This window comes from Pediculus humanus, genomic scaffold, assembly GCF_000006295.1.
Source record: "Pediculus humanus corporis 1103172108319 genomic scaffold, whole genome shotgun sequence".
NCBI classification, from domain to species: domain Eukaryota; kingdom Metazoa; phylum Arthropoda; class Insecta; order Psocodea; family Pediculidae; genus Pediculus; species Pediculus humanus.
The window spans coordinates 507,533-526,404 of record NW_002987888.1 but is presented as its reverse complement, the minus strand read 5'-3'; the positions used below and the strand labels follow the sequence as shown (position 1 = coordinate 526,404).

General features: G+C 27.2%; 2 protein-coding genes across 2 annotated transcripts; one reads left to right on the top strand and one right to left on the bottom strand.

Annotated features, from left to right (window-relative positions):
• Positions 1-12,331: 12,331 nt before the first annotated feature.
• Phum_PHUM612050 (Gem-associated protein, putative) lies at positions 12,332-13,091 on the top strand (the record flags this gene model as incomplete). The annotated part of the gene is made up of 2 exons (XM_002433016.1): positions 12,332-12,477; positions 12,740-13,091. 2 exons carry the CDS (start codon positions 12,332-12,334, stop codon positions 13,089-13,091), a joined length of 498 nt encoding a protein of 165 aa, XP_002433061.1.
• Positions 13,092-13,688: 597 nt separating this feature from the next.
• On the bottom strand, positions 13,689-17,219 carry Phum_PHUM612040 (alpha,alpha-trehalose-phosphate synthase subunit, putative; the record flags this gene model as incomplete). Its single annotated transcript, XM_002433015.1, has 13 exons — positions 13,689-13,988; positions 14,068-14,237; positions 14,309-14,570; positions 14,656-14,845; positions 14,939-15,136; positions 15,222-15,416; positions 15,499-15,677; positions 15,762-16,078; positions 16,195-16,312; positions 16,406-16,546; positions 16,633-16,818; positions 16,895-16,916; positions 17,095-17,219. 13 exons carry the CDS (start codon positions 17,217-17,219, stop codon positions 13,689-13,691), a joined length of 2,403 nt encoding a protein of 800 aa, XP_002433060.1.
• Between the last annotated feature and the right edge of the window lie 1,653 nt (positions 17,220-18,872).

Below are 18,872 nucleotides of genomic sequence, written 5' to 3'. Positions count from 1 at the left end.
AAAAAAAAAAAAAAAATATTTCGACAAAACAAAACAAAGAAAAAAAAAACTCACGGCAAAACTAATACGTCTTACATGTATTTAAAAAAATAATAATGATGATAATGATAATAATAATAATCGTCGTAGAAAATTACAAAAATGAATTGACGTCAATTTTTTTTTTTTTTTGTTTTTTTTTAAAATTGTTTTTTCTGTCAGTTTAAATTGATATCAATTAATGACGTTTTTTTTTTCTCTCTCTCTCTCTCTTTCTCTCGAGTCAACAAAGAAACAAACAAACAAACAAACAAACACCTAAAGAGAAAAAAAAAATGTTCTTATAGAGAACTTGAAAAATAAAAAATGAAACCTATTTAAAAAAAAGAAAAAAAACGAAATTAAATTGCTCACGAAACCTTAACGTGCTACAAATTTTTTCTTTCTTTTTCTTTTTTCGGAGGGTTTTTTGGATGAAAAGAGGGAAGGGGAGGGGAGGGGGAGGAGGGCCCCAAAAATTAATTATTCAATGCCTGGCAACGGTTCACAAATCACCACCACCACCACCATCATCATCATCATCATCACCATCATTCATCAACTCGTAATATACCAACGGTTAATAATCTCATATTTCTTATGTGAACACGTCGTTAGTTTGAAAATAATGGCCGCGTTATTATTATTATTATTATTATTATTATTTTCTATCTTTATTCGGTGTTTGACGCGGTGTTGGTAGTAAAAAAAAAAAAAAACGTCTATCGCCCTTGTTGGCACTAACAAATATTCATTCCTCATTAACCCAACCAACCAGGTGGTTGGTAAATACCTTTACGTTCACTTTGACCAAATTCCTTCGTACAATTTCCGATATTTACGTCATGAATGACCGAATTGCGTAATCCGCGAGCGCCTTCATTTATGAATACGACACACTCGTGCTTTTCATTTATGGGAAAATTGGCAACCGAACAACTACAAACGAAAATTCAAACATTTTTTTCCCTTAATTAAATAATTACGAAATGATTAATTTTTATTTTAAAGAAACTGAAACCCCTAAATTTTCTCCCAACACGAGGAGGGGGAGGGAAATCATCAGACGTCTGAACAACATTTTCGAATTTACTAAATCGTATACAACCTAAAAAGTGAAATCGTATTAAAAAGAAAATTAATTATTTTATTAATTTTTTAATAAATGCTACGAAAATAATAATTATAATTATGATGATGATGATAATAATAATAATAAATTAAAAAAACAAAATCGTAAGAAACCGGAAATTTCCCTCCCCTTCCCCCTCCCCCTCCTCTCTCCCCTCGAGTTTTTAATTGAGGCAAAAAAAAACGAACAAAGAAATTTTTTTAATTAATAAATTATTTTCCATTCGATCAAAATTTTTATTATATTTTATTCTGCCGTAATAAGGGCACGTACAAAAAAAAAAAATCTCAACCGATATTTTCAAATTCGTTTTCCTTTAAGTCATCATCATCACAACCATATTGAAATTACGTCACAACTTCCCCCCCCCCCGTTCCCTATAATGAATAATTTCACCATTCGCACATAATATTACATATCGACAAGCAAGAATTTACTCGAGTTATGGAAACTCTCCACACTTTCCATTTGTTTCGTTGTTTCCCCTCCCCCCTTCCCCACCCACCCCCCGAATGACAACGTCATCAAGAAAAAAAATTTGTGAAAAAAATAAATAAACTCTCATTATCGAAATAAATAATTTATTTTTACTCGTCCATATTTTTTTTTTTTTTAAACAAAAAATCTTTTGAATTTTTTTTTTTTTTTTTAATTTAAAAACTCAGCAGGTACTTTTTCGATTATCATTATTATTATTACCATTAATATATTTAATAACGAATAAATTAATTTTTAAATCGTGGATAACATATATATAATCCGAATCGTTATAAAACAAAATGTATTATTATTACAAATCCATCAAATAAATAATAATTTTAACTCAAAAAAAAAAAAAAAAAATTAAAAATAAAATAAAATTTTAAATACGTGACCTTTGAACTTGACATTTGAAAACAAAACAAAAAACAAAAAAGAGAGAGAATAAAAAAAAAATCTTTTAAAATATGAATTATTTCACGTTAAACATTTAAAAATTCAAAACTTTATTATTCTTTTTAACATAATAAATCTTCGGGTTGTTATTATTATTATTATTATTATCGTACGTCCACCATATTTATTATATTCAATATACATATAATTTTATGTATGTACACTAAAAATCTCGTCGGGATTATAATTATTTTCGTAAACGACTCCACTCGGTCATCGAGTTCACAACGATAACAAATTTCTATTCAACCCTCTTTTGGTGCATGCATTCACGCACGCACACGCACTCACACGCACACGCACATTTACAAATGTGTATATGTTTCAATCGAAGATGATTGAGGAAAAAAAAAAAATAGAATTAATTTCACCTTATAAAAGAAGAAGAAGAATAAGAAAACAATAGTAATACAACAGAGAAGCATTAATTTACCGGGGTCGCTAACCGTTACGAAAAATACAAAATTTAAATCTATTCGCCTAATAATAATTTATTTTAGGCGTAAAAATTTTAACTTGAATAAATTTGGAATGGAATTTTTTTTTTAAAAACTATTATAACATCATCGCATTATTATTATTGGCAATCATCAATTTTGTTTTTTGAAACCTAAACGAGTCAGAATGAAGAAACAACTTCGCAGTGTATCCCCCCCAAAAAAAACAACCATCGAAAACTATACGTTGGGGTTGTACGATTGTCTTTTTCTAGCATTTCCTTTCCCCTCACGACGATATAAGAAAGAGAGAGAGAGAGAGAGAGAGAGAGAGGGAAACATTTCTCTCACGAACTCGCATCATCCTTTAAAAACCTGTCGTCAAACCATTCAATGAAAGGACGACTATTTTTTTTTTTTAAGGTATGCCTTATTTTTATTCAACTCGAAACATTTTTCTATGAATGAAGATGAATTGCACGTTTTCTTTTCTCTCTCTCTCTCTCTCTCTCTCTCTCTCTCTCTCTCTCTCTCTTTCATACCTTCTTTTAAAGTGACGTGACTTTTCGACCAAAACTATATACCATTAAACAATTTTTTCCCGTATTTTTAATTATTTTTTTTAATAAATCATTTTAAGTAATTTATTTTTTTTAAAAAAAAAAGTAAACAATGCGTGAACCCACAATTCTTGGAATATTTTTAAAGAAAAATCATTTCAATTGTTATTAAACCGTTTTTTCCTCTAAATTGTACAAAAAATATTTTTAGGGTTATTAACACTTTGTAAAAGTCAAAAAAAAAAAATTTTTCCAATGTAAATATACAACCATACGAAATTCAAATAATAGATAATAAGATCTTATAATAAAGTTTCGTAATTTTCTATTTACCAAACGAATTGTGGACTTTCAACTATCCACGAGATAGAAAAAAAAAAAAAAACATTTTTTTTTGTTTATAATTTTTTTTCGACGGAAAACAATCTCAAAGGTTTTTCCTCTGACTAGGAAAAATAATTTTTTCTTTATAGTTTCTTTTAACGAATCGTCATCACGAACGCAATTCTGAGTCAGAGTCAGCCTCATTGAAATATTCACACATTTTCAAACCACTTCTCATTCGGATTCTTTACAAAGTATCATAAAAAAAAAAAAAAAATATCAAACGGACCTTGATATTTACAAATAATAATAATAGGGAGGGGGAGGGGGGAGTAATAATAATAATAATACGATAAATTCAAATACACAAATACTTGAACAAATTTCTTTCATAATAATATGTCGGTTGATTAACATTTGTACTGATAAATTAAACTCGTAGGACACACGTTTCAAGTCGTCACATTTTTATTGACTTTTTTTTTAAACAAAAACTTTCTTATCACACAAACAAAAATTTTTTTTTTTTGATAGCTTATTTAATTATTGTTCTTGGAAAAAACAAAAAAAAAACTAAAAACATTCTTTTTATGTTTCATTTTCAGGTATTGTTACTATTATTATTATTATTATTACTTTTTTGATAAACGAAAACGAAAAATTCGTTGAACCCTTTTTTCTCTCTCGCAAATTTAATAATAATAATAATAATAAATTTTCCTTAATTATTTTCCTGTGACATCAAAAATTTCTCTCGAGCTTTAATTTCGATTTACGCGCGCTTTTTTTTTTTAAATTTTTCACTCCAAGCAATGCAAAAAAAAAAATTTGGAAATGCGAAATCGAACCCCGACTCTATCACGTTCGTACATATCAAATAATTTATTTATATTATTTATTTAAAATAAAATTTTACCAACAACCAGAAAGAAAAAAAAAGAAAAAAAAATTTGACAATTCTTACGAATAAAACACGTTTCAACTTTTACCAACATAACAAATTCACATGTAAAAATATGAAAAAAAAAAATTTATCGAGAAAAAATTTGGTTAAAAATTACCTTTCGATTAAAAATTTATATTTATATATATCCTATTATCGATTTATTCGACACTTTACACTCACGATTCGATTTCAAACGCGAAAAAAAAAAAAATAATAATAATAAATTTATCCCGTTTGCCGTCTGCTTTCGAATGAACTCAACAACCGTTTGAACAAACGACTTTGTTTCAACTATGACGAACCCGCTATATCTGACTCTAATGATGTATATAACAACAACAACACATTTAAAAAAAACTGACAATGCTCCTCGTCATTTATTCGTCATCATTTATTTACTTATTTTAAAACTTTTCTCTCTATCTCTCTCTCTCTCTTTAGACCTGGACCGCATTATATGATTCAATATATTCAATAACCGATAAATAATAAATGACTCACGTTATTCTCATTATTATCATTATTATTATTAATTTATTTTTAAAACTACTTATTTACATGTTTTAACCCCCACAAAACGCAAATTTTAAATTTAAAAAAATCGATATAATGTTTGTATAATGACAAACTTAACCGTCATTTTGAACTTTGACCTAGGTAGACGATTAAATAATAATCGTCTGAATTTCGATTTCGATTTCGTTAGAAAAATTAGAAAGAAGTCAAACCGGTTCGGAAAATACAGTAGGTCGTTATAAAAATTCCTTCTGCTTTTTTTTTTTTTTAGTTTAGTTTAATTTAAACAAACGAAAAGAAAATTTTATCAAGTCATATAAATCATTACCCCCCCCATTTTTTTTTTTATAAGCACAGTAAAGCCTTTTTCCTGTTTTAACAAATACCAACTTTATTTATTTATAACACCCCCCCCAAAAAAAAAAATTAAATTTCCCAGTTAACTTGATAAAGTTTTAAGAAATGTTAAGAGAAAAAAAAAACAAATCGCTTTTCCAGTAAAAGAAAAGCTCGCGTTTTTTTCGGAAAATTTAAAATTAACCATTTTTATTTTTCCATTTTCCACTAAAATCGATTTCGAATGTGTGTCTATAATACGTTTTAATTGGGAATCATATTGTTTCGAACGAAAAAGGAAATAAACGTAATAAAAAAAAAAAAAACAATTTTCCTCCTTTTAGTACGGGGTAATAAAAATAATAAAAAAAAAAAAAATTTTTTTTTTTTTCGATCAGAGCACAAAACAATTTGAAAACGAAATAAATAAAATTTTAATTGCAAAAATAAAAAAAATTTTATTCATATTTTACCGTGAATTGAAAAAAAAAAAAATAAAAAAAAAAGGAAAACGTATAAATTTAAAAAAAAAAAATGAGTCATTTTTATGAGTCAACCCTGTCGTCAGTCGCCACCACTATCATCAACCCCTATCCGGTTATCCGCACAAAAACAAAAACATCATCATATGCTCAGACATATTTAAACCAATTTTAATCTCAATTAAATTCCTCTCCCCCCCCTCGAAAAAAAAAAAAAAATTTTTCTATTACCAACCGAAAAAGAATTGAAACGAACATTCGCGATTGATGATAATAATAATAATAATAATAATGAAAATAGTCAGACGCGTTCGGCCGTTATTCAAAACAAAGAGTTCTTGGAATTTTTATTTAAAAACGCGAAGGTATTTCGCGTGCGATAACAACGATAATGAGAGAGATTTGACACCGACTTTTTTTTTTTTTTTTTAAATCAATGTACATAAAGACAAAATATACGAAAAAAAAAAAAAAAAAACGTTCAATCAAAAACCTAAACATAATTCCAACCGTTATTCATTATTATTATAATCTCGGCTTAGAAAAAAAAATTGGGAAAATTACGGTTCGTACAAAAACAGGAAAATTACGTTGCCTTGCTCCCTTACAATTCAAGTTATTCCTCCTCCTATTTAAATTTGATGAATTAATTAATTAATTGGTAATTAAAACTATCAAATCGACACAAATTGTAAAATGGTAAATATTTTTTTTTTTCACAACTTTTCCTAACGGTCGCCATTTTTGTGATAATAAATTGATTGAAGACTGACTGATTGAAAATCGAACCGAATAAAAATTGAAATCCCCCCAAAAAAAAAAAAAAAAAAAAAAAAAAAATTTACAATCCCAATTTTTTTTTGCAAACCACACGCACACACGCATAAGTTATTTGAAAACATTATTGAAAAGTACATATTGCAAAATAATAGGTAATCAATAATAATAATAATAATAATTTGAAAAAGTATCGATAATTTATCAGGTAGCAGCAAAACCATTTATCTTTTCTTTTCTTTTTTTTTTTAATACAAGACGATTCTTGTAAAATTTAAATTTAATATAAAATACTTGATCGCGTTAAATAGAATTTTTTTTTCTCTTTCAGCACGTTAACGAGGCAACCTTTTTAAAAACGTTTCCCCCCACGCACACACGCACGCACACGCACACGCACAAAAAAAAATGTTTCAAAAGAAAATACATTAAACGTGATTTAACTAATATTAATAACCATAATGCCACGAATATATATATAAATACAAAAGATTAACCAATTTATCTATTCATCTTAATAACAAGACATTAAAAAATAATAATAATAATAATAATAATAATAAAAGTTTACTTCAAATTTCCTCCTGCTCCTCGTGTAAAAAAAATTTTTGATTAAGGAAAATATTTTCCATTTTTTTTTTCCTTGACGAATTTTATATTTACTTAAAAGCAATTAAAATTACTCGAATATAATAATAATAATAATAATAATAATAATAATAATAATAATAAAAATAATAATAATAACAACAACAAATCAAATTTTTAAAAAAAAGTCAATAAAAATTCGATAATAAACTTGTTTTATAATTACAAAAAAAAATAGTGATTGAAATTTACGCCATTTTTTAATATCAAATACCCTTTAAAAAAAAAAAATTACTACTACTACTCAACTAGAATTTAAAGAAACTTGGCAAACTTGGTAATAATAATAATAATTCAAATGGAATGCCTGCGTATTAATAATAATAATAATCACATTTAATTTTAAATATACAACTTTACCGTAACGAGTTAAAAAAAAAAATTTCTCATTCAATTCAAACGACTCTCGAGTCGACTCTCTTCCATCAGGTATAGGTACACATTCAAATCATTCTTGAATAGTTTGAAAAAAAAAAAAAGGTATTATGAAATACGTACAATGAAAATTAACTTGAAGAATTTCTAAACTCTCCTATTTTGGGGGGAAGAGGTATTATTTTCGTTTGTAAATGTCAACCATAAAAAAAAAACATGGGAGGAGGGGAGGGGGGCAAAAAAAATTTCGGTTTTATCAAGTTTCATCGTCGTGAGAATAAAAAATCTCTCGAATAAAAATAATATTATACTTATTAAATTAAAAAAAATCAATCGTTAAATGCTGCGTGCCTATATATACATATGCTACCTAACTCAAATTACAATTTGTAACGACAAACTGCTGACATAGACAAAACACATTTTGTTTAAACAATAACTTATCAAATTTTGGAAGAAATTCCAATTCCAATTAAAAGATGACCACAACTTTGACCTTCCTAACAAAAAAATATGCTACGTTCGTGCGTGTTTATATTAAGTTTGTTTTTTAATATTTTTTTTTTTTCTTATCACAACATCAACAACAACAACAAAAAAATAATAATTAAATAACCACCGTGTTTTTGTTTAAAACAAAGTCAAAAGTTTAATACAACAATGAATAAATAATAACAGATATGACAGGAACATGAAAAAAATAATGTGTAATTTTTTATGATTGATGTTTTAAAACGATTTTAAATACTCACTTTAAAAAAAAAAAAAGATTATTAAAAACTAAACATCAACAAATAAATATACGACGATTAAAATGAAGAAAAATTAAATTCTTAATTAAAAGAGACATTCTTTTTGTTTCGAGAAACAAAAACATAATATTTAAGAATTGCTCTCTCTCTCTCTCTCTCTCTACAGAAACAATAATTAATTCAATTTAATAACTTTTCCCTTTGTGAAAATTTATGTATTTTTAAAAACAAACTTGGCTAAAAAAAAAAAAATTACAGTCATTAAAATATTAATAATAATAATAATTGTTTTTCTTCTATTTTTTTTTAACATACAAAATCCCCGTTAAAATTTTCAACACAAAGGCAACCAAGTTAAAACTCACAAACAACATTCGATATCCGATCGAGGTTCGACCTGGCTAAGATGGTGGCCCTGATATGGTTGGTTTAAAATTGAACACAACACGAGAGAACATTTGACTGAGTGCAGTCGAAGAACGAGGGGGAAAATAAAAAAAAAGTAAGACAGAGGCAGAACGGAATTTAAAGTAAATACCAACTGGGTTTTAAAAACTAGTTGGTGAATAAAAAATACAGAACCCCTCATTTTACACAACATATTCCATCTACTTAGAATCCAGCCTCTCTTCAACAATCAGCTGGTTCGTATCTCGTTCTCTGGTTGGGGTGTTGGCTCTGTCATATAACTAAAACACATTGTTGCCATATTTCACTTAAAAATCGAACAAGGGAACCCCTCACGACAAATAATAATAATAATAATAATTATACAAAGTTTTACAATATTTTCTATATTAAAAAAAAAAATTACTCTAAAGTAAACCTTGCTATTTTTAAATTGGAAAATCTCGTGATTTCCTTACTACTACTACGAAGAAAAAAACGAATTGGAAATAAATTTAAATTATACTTTAACAAATATCGAATCCCTTCTCCCCTCTCCCCACGTAAATAAATTCCATTTTAAATATTTTTATTTCAATAAAGTAAAAGAATAAAATATAAAACTTTGAAAGTTTTTGTGTGTTAGGGTCATTGGATCAAACAACTAAAAAAAGTTGAGGTTGGTCAAAATGCAAAGGAAATTTTTGAAATAAAGCCAATGTGAGGGGGGGGGAAAAAGCTACAATTTTTCAACAAAAGCCAAAAGCTTTTTCTCTCTCTCTCTCAATTCAATCAATGATTTCACTCACATTCTTTTCAGATATACTACTCCTTAATAACAAATTAAGTGCAAAAAATACGAAGAAAGCACAACATTAATGCGCAGCCTCGAATTAAAAGAAAAATTATTTCTCACAATCGAATAAAATATATATATATTTATTATATAAATATTAGGGACACCATCATCGATAAAAATTTTGTTAGTTAGTTACAAACAACCTAAATAAACTTTATTATATAACCGGCTCAAAAGTCTGGATGAAGAAGAAAGATAGATGATGATAACCTGTTTAAACATTTTAAAAGAATTTTTTTTTTTTAGTTAACAATAGGTTTATAAGTTTACAATAAATAACATTTTGAAAGAAAAAAAAAAATCTAAATCATGGATTTTTATTGAAGACTTACAATACAATTTTTTTTTTCTCTCTCCCTACCCCTAAGATTTCTCACACATTTATGTGAAATAATGTTATAACCCTTAAATTTTTTAAAAAAATAATAATAATAAGCTAAGTGAAAGTAAGCAAAGCCATTACAACAACATTGCTTTTAGTAGGGGCTGGGAGAAACGAATTAAGGGGGAGGGGAAATTACTAACAATGAATATTTTTAGAAATAAATTAAGGAAATTTTAATTTGGAAGTTTTCTTTCTTGTGAAACTTATAAAAGAAGAAAAAATTATTATCTACAGAAAATGTCTTGAAAGCTATAATACTGAACGAACCACTTAATCTCATTCATTTTATATAAGAATTAGAATTGTCAGCCGACATGTCGTTAATCATTCAATTCTTATTGTTGTCGATATTGTCTACGTTAATTTGATTTAAATTTTACGCCAATTAAATAATTTTTTTTTTTTTCCCTTACAAGAACCTACACTGCCCGAAGACATAATTTTTATTTATTAATTTAGAAAAATGTTCACCTACGCCTACACATTTAGTTCACATTAGATTTACCTATACACATTTAAATCACATCAACTTTTAAGGCTAATTTTTCTTTAAAAAGGGATTTAAATCAACAGAAAAACTTTTACAACAAAAAAACATGCATACAAACATTTAAAAAATAAAATAAATACTCAATGCAATATTTCATTTAAGAGAAAAAGAAACTTTTTTTCTTTTCCTTGAATTTTAAGAGACAAAAAAACAAGAAATTTAATGTAAATTAAAATTTTAAATTAAAAATAAATGAAATAATTTTAAAACTTTGCTTTAATATCATTCAAAGCAAACTAAAATAATTAATACACACAAAAAAAAAGGAAAAATTTTACAAAAAAAAAAAAAAAAGTTTTTGCTAACCGTTCATGAGCAAATGGTAATTACATTATAAGCTACCATTATGGTTTTTATTTGATTAGAATAATTTTTATTATAAATTTTAATTAGGGGCGTATAATTTAATTAATTAATTAAATAAAAATAAAAATATAAAAAAAAATATGATAACATATCGCATTCAATAAGAGAGAGAAAAAAAAAAAAAAAGAAAAGAAAAAAAAAGCAATTTTGAATCGGGGCGTGGACCTCGCCTAGACAGGGTAGGCTTCACATTGCTCGAAATGTGACAACACCGGCATGGCAACGTAATGTTCAACCTTTTATTTAAAATAACCAATAAACTACCTTGTAAATGCAGCCGATTTTAACTCAAATTACATTTCATATGAAATAATTAAACATTTTCGCACTTTTACACAATTATAAAAACGAAAATTTCAACAAAACTAACAAAAAAGTTGGCGCGTAACTAGAATCGGCCATTTGCATGACTAATAAACGACACAATGCAACAATTTTTTTAAAAAAACTTCATTTTTCTAACTTACCCTTTTCGATGTGATTCAAAAATTAACTTCTATTTGATATAATATATCTGAAAATATCCTTTCGACAAAGATGAATTACCTAAATACGTTAAACACAAGACAAGAGTTTTCTTTGTTAGAACACGTTTAACAAGCTAAGAACAAAAAACCGCTAGATTTTTGGTTCAAAAAATTCTTAAAAAAAAATTACTTTTCAATAAAAATCGACTTGTGTTTTTTCTTCGAATGACGATAAAAAACGATTTTAATACAATTATGTAATATATTTGATTCAATAATTTAGAAAAAAACGGTAATTACTTTCAAACGCACACGCCCGAATACAACTCACGATAAACTATGGCAGACAATAGATTTGCTTATACATGTTGCCAATTTTACTAAAAATTTTAATTGTACGACTTAGTGCCACTGAAATTTAACGGTCACTTCAATACTTTTTACTTCTTTATTCCCCAATTACTATCTTCTATAAATTATTTCAATTATAACAGAAAAGAGATTTTAAAAAATTAAAAATTACCACTTGATTTGAAAATATTCCCAAGTTATTTTTAAAAATTTTAGACCTTTTAAGTAAGAAAGTTCGAAAAAAGTTATTCATTCTGTGGCTCACATACATATTAAACCCCAAAAAAAAAAATATATTCCTCGCTCAGTATTATTAAATAAATATACTAATAATTAACTTAAAAGTACAAAATTATCTATTATGCGTTTATATTCTTACTTAACTGATTTTAAATAATAATAATACTATAATTAAAAAACCAAAATTTATATGTCAAATTCAAGGTAATTTAAAATTAATATTACAACTAATTTTAAATAATTTTAACTTTAAAACACTTACCCTAATTCACTAAATTATCAACAAGTACATCATTTTAATGCAGCGAACAGCAACAAAATAAAATCCATAAGAAAAATTAATATTTTTATCTTTTTTAATGTTTTCAGAAAATAATAGTCTAGAAATAAAAATGGACTCGTGAATTTTTTGTCGACAAAATTAAAAAAGTATTTCTGAACGTACTTTATGTAAGGAAAGTATAATTTTTTTTCTTTTTGTAAACAAATGGAACAGGAAAATGATTTACATAAAATTTTTGTAATTGATCCTATTAAATTAGCTCAATACGTAGATAAATACGCAAAAATTACATTGATAACTGGAAAAGTTTTAAACGGTTTTGTGTACACCATAGATCCTGTTTCACAAAGGTATGTGCTAAAAGGCTTTATTGTAATTAATAAAAAAAAAAATTAATTATTACCCCAAATATTAGGGTTAATTATTATTAATATTACAATTATAACAATTTTTATTTTTTAACAAATATTTGTTATTAACACAATTATTAGCTTATCAAATTCTTTCTTTATTTATTTAATTTAATATTACATTATTATTATTATTATTAAATATAATTAAAACAACAATAATTTTTATCATTTGGCCTACAACAAGCGTGTAATTTTTTAGCGTTATTTTAATTTCTTCTGAAAAATGTCTTGAAAAAGACAACATAAAAATTATTATGGATCGTTCAATAAAATCAATGGAAATAGTACAGGACACACCAATAGATGAAGTTATGCCGAAAGACATTTTTACACAAAATTTATATTCAGTATCGAGAGGGTATGATAAAGAAAAAGTAAAAAATTGGTTGGAAAAAAATTTAATACCAGTTATCGAGTGTAAAGATAATTTAATTATTGATAATTTAGAAATTCATCCTCCATATGGACCTGAACAGTGTTTTAGTAGCAATTCGATTGTTTTGTCGAGGATTCAAAACTTACTTAAGCAAATGGCTGCAGAAAAAGTATAATGTATTATGTTTCTAAATAATCCTGTTTCGATATTGCATTCATTGAATTCCTTAAATTATGTTTAAATTATTTTTTTAACAATCGTACAAAGCTCAGTGTATAATCATAAAGTAATTAAAAATAATAATAATAATAAATTTTGCATTTTAAAGGATAAAAAAAAATTTACAATTTGAATTTAAAAAATAATTTAATTTTAAAATATTAAGGCTCATTTTTTTTTTTTTCAAAATTAAACAAAATATTAAAATTTATCCATTTGTCAAAAATTTATATTTTTTTTCCTAAATAATTTACATATTATACTGAAAAAATTAATTTCTGATAATATTATCGAGATTCTTTTGACAAAAAAAAAAAAAAAGCACTTTTGAGAATAGTTTTGTTTTTAAAGGCAACAATTACTAAATTAATGTACAAAACTAATGAGTTTAAAATATATTAAACTAATAAAAAAAAAAGATCTAATTACTCTAAATGTAAGCAAAATTTAAAAAAAAAAAAAACCTAAAATACCTTAAAATTTAATGTTTTTTTTTTTTTTTTTTAAATATATTATTATTTAAAAGGTAATTATTATTATTATTATTATTATTTTAATGGATGGAAATGGCATTATTACTCGTGAATATATGTTCGCAATTATGTTTTTCTGATTTTTTTTCATCCTGAAAAGACATTTCCATAGTTACGCCATTATTAGACAAGTGCGAGTGAGAACGATGATATCTTTTTTCGTTGTGCATTGGTTCCCTAGGCTCTCGTCTATTTAAATGACGTTCGACCCATTTGAGCATCGTGAGTACGCTATCCGTTGATGGCAACCTATATTCTGCGGCTGTTTTAACAATGTGTGATGACGTAATTCTAAACGTGGCCGCCATACCTTTAAGTGCCTGAAAAAAAAAAATAATAATCGAATATAATATTTGCCAGCGTGAGGAGAGTTAATGAATCTCTCCTGCATCTTCTCACCTGCATTGCATCCTCGTCGGTCGTATCATCTCCTGCATAAATTATACGAATTCTCTCGGACCAATCTACTCCGAAAGCTGTCCTTAATATGTAAATGGAAGCCCTACCTTTGTTCCATTGTACCGGAGGTTTCGCTTCGATTGCACAATGAGCACGCCCTGCTCTGAATCCTGGTAAATGAAATGAGCGATTAAGGTTTAAGGTATATTTTCAAAACACGTTAAAAACGCGTGATAAAAACCTGCTGCTTCTATTAATTGTTTCGCTTGTTCGACCAAAGCCGGACGAAGTGACAAAGGAGTTTCCCTGTAGTGAAAAGTAAGCAAAGCTCCCTTATTTTCCACCCAAGCCCCCTCTTTGCAAACTTGCTCTTGAAGAGCTTTCAACAAATCCGTGACTTTATCTTCGAATTCGCTCGGCATGGGATGAACAAATTTACTACCGTCCGGATGCAAAATTTCAAGACCGTGATTTCCAGCATAAGTGATTCCTTTGATTCCAACCTGGAGAAAAATTAAAATGATTTTAAAATTATTAAATTTATTTCGAACGAATTTCGAAAAAAAAAAAAAAAAAAAATACACCCACCATTTTTTTGACGTTTTCCACATTTCTACCGGAAATGATAGCGATATAAACATCGCTTTGATTGCTCAAACGTTCCAGCACGTTTTTAGTTTCCGGTGGTAAAATTGCCAGATCTGGATGAGGAGCAATGGGTGCTAATGTTCCGTCGTAATCCAAAAGAAGTGCCAATTTATGACTGCTACCAATATACCTGAAAATTTGATTTTTTTTTTTTAATTATTATTATTTTTTATTAAAATTTAATTTCAAATTATTTAAGATTTAAACCCCTCCCCCTCCTTACTTTGCTAAGTATTCGTCGAAATCGTCCAAGGTTACCGGTTGCATGGTCGTGGGTAAAGTTTCTTCACCATCTTCGGTTATGAGGGTACCCATGGCTTTGAGAAAAGATCTCATCCAATAATTAACATCGTGAACTTTTTCACGTCGGCGTAAATAATTCATACGTAAAGTTCTTTCATCTTCCGGCATAGTTAGAGCTCTGAAAAAGAGAGTTTAAGTTTGTTTTTTACTCAACGAGATTCGGCATCCATTAATCCTGTTGTTTAATTTTGTGACGCATTTACCTGTGAATGACTTCGGCTGCATCATCTATCTCGTAGGGATTGCAAACCAAAGCTTCGTGCATCATTTCACCCGCACCGGCAAAGGGTGAAACTATTAAAACACCCGGGGGTGTATTTATTTGACAAGCGACAAATTCTTTGGCAACTAAATTCATTCCGTCTCGTAAAGGAGTTACTAATGCCACGGCAGCATCTCTAAAATAATTTTTTTAATGTGAATAAATAAGAATTTTTTTTAATTGTCAGGTAGACAAATTACAAAAAAAAAAAAACTTACCGATAGAAAGCAGCCAATTCATCTTGACTAACACAACCATATATGTACCTAATCGGTGACCAATTCGGCGTGGTAAAACAACCGTTTATTCTTCCCACCAATTGATCCATTTCTTCTTTGAGCTCTTGGTATTCTCGTACGTCAGTTCTTGAAGGCACTGCTATTTGAAGTAACGTGACCTGAAAATAAATTAATCGTAATAAGTTTAGGAAATAATGAAAATTTAAAGAGAACGTCGACAAAAAGAAAAACGTTCTACCTACCTTCTCTATATGTTGAGGATATTTTTGCAACAGTCTTTCAAAAGCTTTTAACCTATGAACGAGACCCTTTGTGTAATCCAATCTATCCACCCCGAGAACAATTTGTTGATTTGTCAACATGACCCTCGTTGCGGACTCGGCCAATTGTACAAATCTTTCGAATGGAATACCGATGGGCAAGGGTCTGACACGAACGGAACGTCCACCGTGTTCGACTAAAAGATTTTTACGATCCACACGACATCCCAATCGTCTCTGACAACAATCGACAAAATTTAAACAGTAATCCTCAATATGGAATCCAACCATATCACAGCCTGAAAAAAATTATATATATCAACAAATATAATAATAATAATAATAATTTTTTTTTTCGCAAATGAATTATTTTTTAATTATTCGATGATTGATTTAGTCTTTTAAAATAATGTACCTAACATTCCTTGTAAAATTTCATCGGACCAAGGAAAAAGTCGAAATATATCCCAAGGAGGAAATGGAATGTGTAAAAAAAAACCCATTTTGCAACGAATTCCAGCCTCCTCGGTGGCCTAATAGTATAAAAAAATTAATGTACCAATTCAAAAATCGTGTAAAATATTATTTTAAAAAAAAAAAAAAATAATATTCATTTTTATTATTACTTGTCGAACCCAATTGGGACATATCATGAGTTGGTAATCGTGGATCCAAACGGTTGGCACAATGGCAGAATTTTCATTTCTTAGAGTTTCCAAAGCCTGCATTGTTCTCTTGGCAAATTCTTGATTGATTTTAACGTATGCCTGAAATTTTTTTATCATAATTTAACCCGATGTAACTCTCATAAAAATTTGAGTGTCATTCATAGGTAAGGTATACCATCATCTACCTTCCACGTATCCGCAGAAAATTCAGCTCTATCCGGCATTGAATGAAACAAAGGCCAAAAAGTTCCGTTACAGCATCCGTTGTAAAAGAGTTCGAAAAGGTGACGATCGCAATTTACGGCAACGACTTGGTTCGATAGTAAACCAGCCGTGGGAGTTTTATCGTTTGGATCTGATTCGGGTATGGCCTCGTTGGGATCATCCAAATGTATACCCGGCCATCCGACCCATATACCTTTTCCTTTGACAACAACCGGGTGCAACAGCTGTAACTAAACCTCCAGCACTGTAAAAATCAAATTTTTTTTTTGTAACGTTTTTAAAGTTCAATAAATTTAATTTTAATTTTCATTATTTCCTCCCCTAAAAAAAAAACAAACAAACAAGATCGATCAAACCTTTTTATTTTTTTCTCGCGCCCCCTCCCTTCCCCCCTCCCCACCCCCCTCTCTGATATTTTTTACCTTGCTTTTCTTTCCAAACGACCAGTTTGTTCATTTCTTTTTAATATAAAAGGAAGCCTGTTGGAGACCACGACCATGCTACTCGCCGACACCGACTTGACGTAATTAACATCCTCTTCTCCCATTTCCAAATCCTAAAAAAAAAAATAATAATAATAATAATAATAATAATAATAATAATAATAATTTAACGAATAAAAAAATTTTTTTTTTTAAATTTAAAATCAAATGAAATTTTATTCCTAAAACTTTTATTATATTAATTGAAAAATCAAAAAAGAGAAAGAAAATTTTTATAAAAATTTACTTTTCATTTATACATTTGATATTATTATCAATTTTTTTGTTTACACATCTACAAAATATATATATGTAAGACATTAACAAATTGATAAAACTACCATATATATCATCTATCTATCTATCTATCTATCTCTTTATAAATAACAATAAACTGACTAATTTTTAAATTATTATTATTATCATATTTTGTGTGTACATTAGATTTAATTATTGCCAATGGACATGTTATTGTAAATAAACATATTATTTATTAATATGTTATCATTAATAAATAAATTGAGAATAAACCGTCAATGAAAAAAAAAAAAAAAAACTCAACATCGCATAATCTAAACTTGACTGCCTCAAATGATATGGTTGACAACAACAACAACAACAACAACAACAACAATAACAACAATAACAACAATAACAAAAACAACGACGACGACGACAATAATGATAATAATAATAATACCTCATAACTTGCCAAGTCTGAGTTAAAATTTTAAAAAAAAATTCTGACGTTATAAACAAAAATTTTTTATTTAATTCTATCACACGTTTAAATCGATTCAATTAACCTCAACGAATTTTTTTTGTTAACAATAATAATAATAATTATTATTATTATTATTGTTACTTTTAACTTTTAAAAAAAAAAACATTAAAATTAAAAATTAAATAAAAGTATTTGAATTTTTTGTCTCCTTCTTATTCCCAAAATACTCCCCACTTAAATAAAACTTTTGATTAAAGAAAATTTTCTGAAAATTCGTTGTGAAAATGGAAAATTTTTTTCACTTTTCATCTCACCAACAAAAATGATAATTTTCCGAATCGATCTAGTAAAAAATTTTTACATTTTATAATTCGCAAAAAAAAAAAAAAATTAAAATTAAAATTAAAAACCTGAAAATTCACTTCAAAAAAAAAAAAAATTAAATCGAAACCTGAACCTTAAATTTTTTTTTTTTTTTTGCCGTTTAGGTATTCCACACAAAACCACGTGAGTCGTTGTAAAAAGTTCGACAAAAAAAAAAATAATAATAATTACTTTATCGAATAAAAAATATCGACAATAAATTATATATATATTATTACGTAATAAAAACAAAATAATATTTTTCTCTCTCTCTCTTTCTGAATGTAGTAAAAAAAAAAAAAAAAAAAAATTTCGTTTGTCGTTGTTGTCGTCGTCGTCGTCGTCATCAACATTATCATTATTATAAATATTAGTTTGTTCTCTCTCTCTCTCTCTTCATCAAATAATAATAATAATACACAAACAAACTATGAGGCTTTTTCATTAATTATTTCATTTTTTTTTTTTTTATTGTTTTACCAAATTCCATAATTAATAAAATTCAATTTTCACGTACAAAAACATCAATAAATAAATAAAAAAAACAAAAACAAAAAAGAAAATTTTAATAATAAACGGGATGAAAAAAAAAAGACAAAAAAAAAAAAAAAAAAAAGAAAATTACGAAATT